The sequence below is a fragment of the Microplitis mediator genome, chromosome 9, assembly GCF_029852145.1.
Source record: "Microplitis mediator isolate UGA2020A chromosome 9, iyMicMedi2.1, whole genome shotgun sequence".
Taxonomy (NCBI): domain Eukaryota; kingdom Metazoa; phylum Arthropoda; class Insecta; order Hymenoptera; family Braconidae; genus Microplitis; species Microplitis mediator.
In genome coordinates this window covers 18,338,032-18,349,147 of record NC_079977.1, presented here as the reverse complement: position 1 = coordinate 18,349,147, position 11,116 = coordinate 18,338,032, and the positions used below count along the sequence as shown (strand labels likewise).

Below are 11,116 nucleotides of genomic sequence, written 5' to 3'. Positions count from 1 at the left end.
TCGAATGGGAGAATGTAGGACGCGAGCGTTAGACGTGAACTTGACCACCAGCAAGGCCGCGGCCGAGAAAAATCTCGTGCGTCATGTAAATGTTTACTTTATGATTAACCAAGAGTATCTTTGATACAACACTTATATAAGTAACATCATATTTCACTTCATACGATAAACTCAAATAATTATCACTCGTACGTTATTTTTTTTTAATTCTTTCAATTACATATTTACATACCGAAAAAATTTTTTAATTTCAATTGATGATATCTCAGTAATTAATCGCGAATAAAATCTTTGATATGTATGTCTTTGAATGAAATTTAATTTTCTATAAATTTGGTTTCTTTATAAATTTTTTTAGAACCGATAGTTTCCGAGATGCAGAGGGTCAAAGTAAGAAAAATGTTGTGTAGATAAATTATCTAATTATTTAAACGGCTGTAATTTACTGAAAGCTGTACTTATGTAATTTTTATTCAAGTCTAAGTTGTAAAAAAAAAACTATATGACCTTTCTCATAAATATATTGAAGGTCCGCTTATCACATTTTTCCGCTGATTCTTATCAAACTCCACTAACTCGACTGTCTTTTAATTATAATTAAACTTTTTAATTAAATAACTCGGAAACTAATGACTTTATGTAAAAATTACAGAAGACGTTTTTTGTAGCAAATTGAATTCTCTACAAATTAATTTCCATACATTTTTATCCTATCTCCGATAATTAAGCCGCAGTTTGAATTTAAAGAGTTATAAAAAATTAACATTAAAAAATAAAAAAAAAATTTCCAAAATTTATAATTTAAATAATTTTGAAATTTATAACTTTACATGAAATTCGTCCGAAATTTTTTTTTGTTGAAAAATTAATTACCTAAAATGTTTTTATTTATTGACATTTCAGTTATATATTTATAATTTATTGACAGCTTATATTAAATATAGAAATTAAAATTCAATAATTTTGTCATATATTAAGATTGTTTTTATAAATAAACTCTTTTAAATTTTAATGTAGTCAACATCGCACGTGATAACTAAGCTCATGCGCGTTAGATGCAAAAACTCAAAGCATCATATCTACAGCATTATTTCTGATGCAATTTCTCAGTCTGCGTCGCACATTCGCTTACATTTCGAACCATACGTCGGTCTAAATAAATTTATTAAACTATTTAATAACTAAATACATAAATATGTTGGTTAGAAAATTAGACAGTTGCTGTTGTTGTATAGATTTGAAAACCGGAGTTTTGGTCATCGGGATTATAAGTATCGTAAGTTACCAAGAAATTAAAAGATAATGAAGTAATAATTTATGTACAGCAAAAAAAAAATGTATTTTGTTAAAAGGTATTCGATATCGGAGCTTTGATCCAAGCACCAATAGCTTATACTCAAGCATGTTCCGGTTTTAGAACGCCAGAAAATAATCTCGAGTGCGCTGGAGCAAATATGCGATTGGGTGTTTCGATAAGCAGTGCAGTTTTTGGGAGTATTTTGATGGCTCTAATGATCTATGGATCCCAAACGGTAATTATTATTAATATCTATTAATGACAATACATAAATCCACCTGTTAACTTTGTCGGGTTACCAATAGTGGCTTGACTATGTTACTTCATAAATTTAAAAAATACAGTCGATTATAACTATTGTTATATGGTATTTATCAATAATTCTCTTTATGGTATCTGTTGGATATGGTCTTGTTATATTTCTTATTGGCAACGCAATGATTGGTAAGAAATGAAAATAATTATATCACATAGTCACTTAAAAGTTTTAAATTTAGATTCCGGCGGGATTTTTCAATCTTGTGACTGAGAAAAAAAAATTCATAAATTATTTAAAGTAAATAATATCATTTGTTTATTGCCGTAAGATGGGCGGTGGCGAGTGGAAAAGATCGATCTAAAGTTTAGAAAATAAATAGTAAGCTTTGAATAAGTTTGAATTGCTATAGTTGAGTTATTTTGGTCAGCGTACAAGTCCAAAGCATGCAAGTAGATGCAGGGGGATACGCAACTATCCGCCTCCGGTTGCTACCGGGCGCGCGCATCCAAGACCGCGACAGTGTTTTACTTCCACTCGTACTAGTAAAGAGACTGCCTGAGGCAGAGAACATCAGCATCAGCCTACTGATGCGTACATTGGCGTACACGGGACGGAACTATCGACATTGATAGTATTTATGGCACTTTAAACATTATTATTAATTTTTATGATTTATTTGTCAATAAATTTATCATGAATTGATTTTCTATGTCACTTAGTGCATAATGACAAATGATGACTTTGAGCTCGAACAAATATTTAAAAACAATTTCTGTATAAATATACAACGAATGACATTAAAGTATGTTTTGAAAATATTTTTATATGCAATTTAGATTTGTCGCTATGGAAGCTATTTTTATATTAAATCCGTGACCTGGATTTAATGCATAACTGACTAAATAACGTGTAGTGAATTATGACATTTATCAAATTCATTTGATTGAATGTAAAGGCTGAGTCAATGGTTGTTTTAATTAACTAATGACTAATTAACTATTTTGTTTTATACAGGAAAATTACACTATAATGATGCTAATAGCAATTCTTCAGGCAGTTGGAATAGTAATTGGCACCTGTATCATCTGGTATTTATCAATTATTTTATTGGCATTTTCTTTGGGACATGGAATTTTGATGCTAGTTATTGGCAATATTGCGATTGGTAAGCAATAACACATACTATAGATAAGTATAAATACACACGTATATATTAGGGTGCTTTTTTTTTGGGACTATTTTTTTTTTCGCTCCCATCCTGAAATTTTGTTGGAAATACCCATCAAAAAATTCCCTGAGAGTTTGAGCCCTTAATATTGAGTACTTTCCCAGAGCAGGTGAAGATTTCCCATTTAAAATACACGTAAACTAGGGTTTTTATTTTTTATACTTCTATAACTCTGCAGCATTTTATGATATCATCTCGCCCAAGGTCGGGATATTCTCAGAATCGAATGCTCTACAAAAGTTCTATTTGTCTTGAAGTCGTAATTCATACAGGTGGGGTAGTACGGACCGCTAAACTGAATTTTTTCATAGGATTCTTGTTTTTTCTCTCAACATCATGACCTAAAGAAAAAATGGAAACGATAATTTTATAGTAAATTTAATTTCCTTCAAAAAAAGTCCTTGGCACCAAATCACTCAGATTGATATTTTCTGAGATATTAATTATTAAAGTTTACGTAGCAATGATTTCCCATAAAATGTCGAATCAAATCTTAAAAAATATGGATTTTTCATTTGACTAATATCTCAGAAAATATCAATCTTAGTGATTTGGTGCTAAGGACTTTTTTTGGAGGAAATTAAATTTCCTATAAAATTGTCATTTACATTTTTTCTACAGGTCTTGTTGTTTATGAGATAATGAGAGAAAAAACAAGCGTTCTATGAAAAAATTCGGTTCAGCGGTCCGTACTACCCCACCCGTATGAGTTACGACTTCGCGACCTCGGGCACTTTTGTAGATCATTCAAATCTGAGAAAATCCCGACTCTGGGCGAGATGATATCATAAATTTCCGCGGAGTTATAGGAGTTTAAAAACTAAAAACCCAAGTTTACGTGAATTTTAAATGGGAAATCTTCACCTGCTCTGGGAAAGTACTTGATATTAATATTAAGGGCTCAAACTCTTAGGGAATTTTTTGGGGGGTAATTCCAACAAAATTTCGGGATGGGAGCGGAAAAAAAAAATAGTCCAAAAAAAAGCACCCTAGTATATATATTAGGGTATTTCAAAAAAAAAATTTTTTTTCTTATAGTCTCAAAAGTTGGTTTTAAGTAAAAAAAAAAATCCTCCCAAAAGAGCAGTTCGAAATCTCATTCCCACCAAGAGCTCAACGAATATTCATTTTCCCATTTAAATTGCATAAAAAACATTTTTTTTCGTTTTTTGAAAACGAACGTTTAAACAAAATTTTTTCCGAAAATCGAAGGACACAATTTTGTAGGAAATTAAATTCTCTACAAAAAAGCATTCAAGTATTTTTTTTTGGCTATACTTCCGAATACGGCATATCATCAATTACTTCATAAAATACGGCGTAATAACCCTAATAACATATAAAACCCAGCGCAATTTGTCTGAGTTGGCGATACGGACGAATAGATGCGATTATGTTGGAATACGTGCACATAGATGGCGCTGCTAATTGATCAATTATCAATAGCTAAATTAAAATTAAAATACTAATAATTAATTTTATTCAAACCGTAAGAAGGACGGTGGCGTGTAGGTTCAACCCATTTATAATTTTATGGTAACTTCAGTGTTAGGTATGAGGCAGGATGTGATGGAGGTGCCTCACTGACGATTCCACCATCACATCTGGGATGAAACCTAACATTGTTCGGTGTCTAACGAATTCATTCGTTAAAGATTGATATTGGTGAATTAGTGGCATATTTAGTTCAAAATTTCGTGAATAATTTGTTAATTAATTAAACAATTAATTGATAGGTTGATGAATTTTGAACACGTGTTGTGTGTATCTGAGTTAAACATCAAAAATTTTGGCTTATTCGGCTCCATCGCCAACAAATTCGCTCGGGTAACGTCTCTACACATAAAAATAAAGCTTGTGTGTGATTAATAGAAAAAAGTAAGGTGTGCTGTATTCGGAAGTATAGTCTTTTTTTTTCGTAGTCCTAACAGAAAAAACTATCTTAGGGGGCACTGTATATGTGAAAACATTTTTTTGTCATATTAAGGAGGTTCATCGGATAATCACTTTTTTTACAATATCTTTCAATATTTAAATACGAATACTTTGAAGTGTCCTGAATACGTAGTAATTTTTTAAAATACCCGGGAAAAAATGTTTTTATAAAATTTTGTAAAATTTTATAAAATTTTACAAAATTTTAGTACTAACATTTTATAAAATTTTATAAAATTTTATACTGAAAATGGCCTGGTAAAATTTTATCAAATTTTATAAAGTTTTATCAAATTTTATGAAGTTTTATAAAAATTTATAAAATTTTATAAAACTTTGTAAAATTTCATAAAATTTTACCAGGCCATTTCCAGTATAAAGTTTTATAAAATTTTGTAAAATTTTATAAAATTTTATAAAGTTTTATAAAATGATTTTTTTTTCCGGGACGGGTCACCCATCCAATTAATGGCCAACCTCGATGCTGCTTAACTTTTGTTATTGAAGAATCGTAGTCTGCTCCGCTCGTCTATTGGTCACTTGTAGCTAAGAAATATTCATGGCTGTATTTATGATTACTCATGAATACTTATCAGCCATATTTCATAGTTTAATTTATAATTATATATAAAAAAAAGATTTGAATAATTCAACTATCGACTGTTTAATGGACATAAAATTTTAAAATTAATTAAATTTATTGATTTTTCATGATTTTTATTTGTGAATTAATGACGAAACCTTTGAACTTTTTCTTGAGTAACGACGATTTAATTTGAATTGCTAGTTGACAAAATAAAAGTTTGAAAACATTAAATTCAAAATTATCACATTATGTAATATATATATAAATATGTAAGAGAAAGGGGTGGCGGGGGTAGGCGAAACGAGGTACTCCTAAAATTTTATAAAAAAAAATTTTTTTTTTTTAAATCTATTATAACCATCCCAAAATTACTTTTGTAAATATAATTGAGCATTATTTCGAATTTTTTTCGTTAAACTTTTTCAAGAATCTAGTGCCGGTCGAAAAATGTTAAAGACTTTTGTATTATGATAAAAACTATTAAAAACTTTTTTATCTTCCTTTGCATCCAATAATTGTGTAAAATATAATTTTTCTTAATGTAAATAACTTACAAAAAATTTTAATAAAATCAAACTTATTCAATATTCAGAATTTTTTTTTTTTTTACATTTTTCTAGGGGTACCCTGCATATATTTAGGTAATCAATTATATTTTTTATAATATAATTTTCATATTTGTTTATCACCATATTTTGCCCGCAAAAATGGAATTTTTTTTTTTTTATGGCCATTGAAAATTTTATTTATTTACTTTGAATTTCTAACAATTTTTATAATAATTTGTAATAAACGTTATAAAATTGTGTGACATTTTATCAAATTATACAAAATGCTACCCTACACTAGATGCGATAGTGGCATCAAGTTCTCTAAAGTTTTATGAAATATTATATAATTTTATAAAATTTCATACAATTATATAAAATTTTATCTAATTATTACTCCCCTTTTGAGATCTTACTTTATAAAATTGTATAAATTTGTATAAGATTTTATAAGATCGCATATAATTTTATGAAATCGTATACAACTTTATAAAATTTTATAAAATTTCATCTAAATATTACTTCTCTTCTAAGGACTTACTTCATAAAATTATATAAAATTGGATAAGATTGTATAAAATTTTATATAATTTTATGAAATCGTATACAACTTTATCATATTTTATAAAATTTCATCTAAATATTACTTCTCTTCTAAGGACTTACTTTATAAAACTATATAAAATTGTATAAGATTGTATAAAATTTTATATAATTTTATGAAATCGTATAAAACTTTATAAAATTTCATACAATTATATCAAATTCCATTTAATTATTATTTCCCTCACTAAGATCTTACTTTATAAAATTTTATAAGATTGTATAAAAATTTATATAATTTTATGAAATCGTATAAAAGTTTATACAATTTCATAAAATCTTATAAAATTTCGTACAATTATATAAAATTTTATCTAATTATGACTTCCCTTTTAAGATCTTACCATATAAAATTTTATAAAATTTTATAAAATTCTATGAAATTTGATAAAATTATATAAAATTATATGAAATTGTATAAAATTTCGCTGTACAGTCTTATAAAATTATATAAAATTTTATATAATTTTATACAATTGTGTAAAACTTTATAAAATTTTGTTATATTTTATACAATTTTATAAAATGTCATACAATTTTATAAAATTACATTTATTTATTACGTTCCTTACTCAGATCTTACTTTATAAAATTTTAGAAGATTTTATAAAATTTTTGAAGATTTTATAAAATTGTATAAAATATTATAAAATTTTATAAAATTGTATGAATTTTTATAAAATTTTGCTGTAAAATCTTATAAAATCTTACAAAATTTTATAAAATTGTATAAAATTTTATATTATTTTATAAAATTTTATAAAAACATTTTTTCCCGGGTAGTCCAAGCGGTACTAAATTTCGAAATATTAACAATTAAAAATCGTACATTTAACATGCATTCCCTATGTTGTCCGTAGTTAGAGTGAGAATTTTATTAAATAACAATCATACTTTTTTTACAAAATTTTTTTAAAAGTTGAAAATTATTAATTCAATTTATAACAAGTAATTTTTTTCAATAAAAACATAAACGAGCGGTATTCATTTTTTTGTAATTACTTTTTAAAGTTTGTTACTTTTTATGATTTTCAAGCTTTCTCCCATAACCTGACAAGTGAGAGATAGTGACTTGGCAACGTTGCAGTGCGCGGGAAGTTTAAAACACAGTAGAAGCCCAACAAATTTAAATAATTATAAAAACTTTACGGATATAGGTTAAACATAAGGTTACCGTATAGGGAAGGGTAAATATATATTATATTTAGAATAATAAAAGGTATAAATTATAAATAACTGCAATGCAAATATTTAGTATTTGTTATCTCCAACTATGTATAACCTCGAAATTATTAAAAACACTTTCTACACACATGCTCAAGGGGAAAAATATTTTAAGTTAGAATGCAACGTAGCCAAGTCTGAAAAAAGTCGCAATGGGATCATTTTTATACTTCTGCGCATATAAGAGGATGCACAAAAGTGTACTGTATCTCAACCACTTCTTACTGTACTTAAAATGTTTTACACGAGAGAAATCGTTCTAAAAGTTGCGAACTACTGCTACCGATGAACCTCCTTAACCGCAAAAGTTGGATTTTCGAGCAACATGCAGAACGCGCAAACTATACGATTTCTGGCAATCTATAGTTTAGTTAACTTACCTAGAACTTGTATCGAAAAGTAACTTCTCTCTCTAAGATATCCCTCTGTAAGATTTCATTTCCCCTCAATTCAGTTTCCCCACTACAATCAGTGGAATTTACTTGCGCATGCGCTTGAGCCGCTACTATAAGTCAGCTGTTTGCATACGCATAGATATACTTATAGATAGTAAGACTGCGCATGCTTCTATTTTTAATAGCTCCACCTTTTGAGAGTGGAAGGGGCACCTCTCTAAGATATTTTTCCTGGAACCAGAGCCCCGAGTCTGATATCTTAGGAGTTGGGGGGAGCACTGACATTCAAATGAGAAAATGAATATTCTTTGAGCTCTTAGCAGGATTGAGATTTCGAGCAGCACTTTTAGGAGGACTTTTTTTATACTTAAGACCATAAGACTTAAAAAAAAAAAAAAATATTTTTTTTTTAAACACCCTCATGTTTATAGGTATACTTTAATCGATCTATAATTATGAGTTCAAGTTGAACTCCTAATTTTGTGATGAAAAAATAATTTTGAAAATTTGAATGCGATTAAAATTAATCGTGTTAACAAAACTTAATTTTAGTATTCTAACAAGTAATTTATTGATTTCAGCTGTGTCTATATATCTGTGGCTAGTTATTTCTAGCCGATGTCAAGAAATTAAGGATGCAAGTTACAAGTCACCGATAATTGCATAAATTATTTTTTCTTTATTATTTTTATTATTTACATGGGTTTTTTTTTTTATTGTATACATAATTAAGTATATTTTTTTTATCATTAATTTTATACTTTATACATATTTCTGATTGAAAATACTGAATACGACAATATTTTACAAGTTTTATTATAAGAGGATACTGATGATTAGTTTTTATTAATAATTCATAATTTATAATTGATAATTATGACTGATTATTATAAATATATGTATACTTGTATGCGTTAATTTTATCATTTTTTTAAGGCGGCCTTAAATGAAAGCTCTGTCCATACTTGTAACTAGTGAGAAAACTTACAATATGCCAAAAATGTATGTATATAAAACGCTATATGTGGAGGATGCAATTTGCTGATAATAATAAAATTTAAGTGATAAATTTTAAATACTGATATACATTTATATATGTAGTAAACTATATGACAAGAATTTTGAATTGCCTTGAAGATTGGACTGTGGCCTGAACGTTAGAGCCTTATTATAATTTTTGAGATGTGATAATTTGGAGGAATATATTAGAGTTCAAAATATTTTTAAATTTTAATCTTGGAAAGTAATTATCCAATGTATGTTTACTCGTGATTATTGACCTAACTATTAGTGTAACTTTCCTAGTTTCATCTAACTTTGGCATACCAAACTTAGGCAAGCTTCAGGTTAACATTGCTACCTACCAGTCAGGAATTCCAATAGTATGCCGTACTTCGGCAATGCCACAGAGTTTCGTGCGCCCCGGGTCAAAAAATTAGATCTGTTTTAAAATAAATGATAAATTCAAATATTTTTCCTTTAATTCAAGTTTATAAATCGTATTTATTTTATATAAGAATTTAATCTGTTTTTGCCCGTACTATTCCTTATCCAGGCTAATATCAGACTTATTTTCGTATGATATTTAGTCTGTTTTAAATCGCGTTTAGACTAAAAATAGACTTTTTTTATTATAATTATTGGTCTGTGTTCAATTGTTTTTTAAGGACAAATACAGGACTTTTTATAAATATAAATAATAATAATAATAATAATCTAGATTTATTAATTTATTTTAATTTTCTTGGTATTTAAAACATGCTAATGCGCTTCAATAATAAGATGTCACAGAGAAAAAATGTTGGCTCGAAACCTACCAATTTTTACAATGCTGTCGACTAAACTTGAAACAGGGAGTAAAGCATCCAAAAAATTATCGTGCTCTTACAAAAAATGATTATACTGTATCACATTACTTATTACGCACGAGAAACTTATCGATGAGCTTCAATATCAATTACTTCCATACATTATAATAATTTTGATGCAGCATAATAATTTTTTATAAGAGCATAGTAATTTTTTGGATACTTTACTTTCTGTTTCAAGTTTAGTCGACAGCATAATAAAGATTGGTAGATTTCGAGCCAACATTTTTCTCCGTAGCACAAGAATTTTGATGTTTTCTTATGCCAAAATATTTTCAATTTTATCCAGTAAATAAGAGAAAATTCTTGACATTTTAAGAGTTGTTTTATCACTTTTATTATATGATATAAATATTCAATGAAGACAACTAAAAAATTAAGCTGTCAAATTTTCATTAACTGCCGACATTTTTAAACAAAAGATAGTAAATAAAACATAATCAATTCTGCAACTTAATATTTTTTCATAAATATTGCCCATAAATAAAAATTTTATAAGTCCATGATTTAATCTAGTTTTGTCCTTGTAAATTTTCAGAACTAAAGTTTTTTAAAGTTCACGAATTAATCTAATTTAGTCTGCTCGTAACGCGTTTGTTTTTTAAAGTAGCAGGTCGAAAACAGCTTAAAATTTTCATAAAAGATCAAAATCAGATCAAATAGTCCAATCAGACTAAAATCAGGTCAAATTTTTCAGTCCGGGTAGATCAAAAACAGATTAAAATTTTTATCGAAGTTCAATAACCGACCAAGTAGTCCAAATACAGTCCAGTTAGACTAAAATCAGATCAAATTTTTCGACCCGGGGCTGATCACAATCGAATCTGGAATTTTTCGGCATGCCAATGTTCGTTTTGCCTCATTAAAATCAAATTAGATACGAATCAGGCTTGCCTTACTTAGGCAAGCTGAGTTTGGGCCAACCTAATATTTCGGCAAGCCTCACCAACATTTCTAGTCGGGTAATTATCCTGATCACTAAATTACTTCACTGCTCTTTTGTATATTTATTAATATATCTAATTACTATAATTCACATCTATTACTTTTAAAATGCTTATACTCTTAAAAAATCTTTACCATCGAAAAAAATTCTTTTTTTAAAAAGGATTCAATCAAATCTTTCACATTTTCTCACATGGAATTTATAATACAACAAATTTATGAAAAATT

The 11,116-nt window shown here is 27.6% G+C and overlaps 1 protein-coding gene across 2 annotated transcripts; it reads left to right on the top strand.

Moving 5' to 3' along the window:
• The first annotated feature begins 1,085 nt into the window (after positions 1–1,085).
• LOC130674348 (uncharacterized) lies at positions 1,086–10,419 on the top strand. Of its 2 annotated transcripts, none has more exons than XM_057479650.1 (4): positions 1,086–1,276; positions 1,353–1,532; positions 2,571–2,721; positions 3,823–4,884. In XM_057479650.1, the coding sequence occupies exons 1-4, from the start codon at positions 1,196–1,198 to the stop codon at positions 3,843–3,845; spliced, it is 435 nt and encodes a 144-aa protein (XP_057335633.1). In that variant the 5' UTR covers positions 1,086–1,195; the 3' UTR covers positions 3,846–4,884. The 2 variants fall into 2 exon arrangements, with proteins under 2 accessions (XP_057335633.1, XP_057335632.1); XM_057479649.1 differs by lacking the exon at positions 3,823–4,884 and adding an exon at positions 8,657–10,419 and having other exon boundaries at positions 1,087–1,276.
• Positions 10,420–11,116: the final 697 nt, after the last annotated feature.

Coding starts and splice junctions, on each gene's coding strand:
- LOC130674348 (XM_057479649.1), top strand. CDS start 1,196: ATGTTGGTTAGAAAATTAGACAGTTGCTGTTGTTGTATAGATTTGAAA. Junction 1,533..2,570: donor TGATCTATGGATCCCAAACG/GTAATTATTATT, acceptor TGTTTTATACAG/GAAAATTACACTATAATGAT. Junction 2,722..8,656: donor TATTGGCAATATTGCGATTG/GTAAGCAATAAC, acceptor TATTGATTTCAG/CTGTGTCTATATATCTGTGG.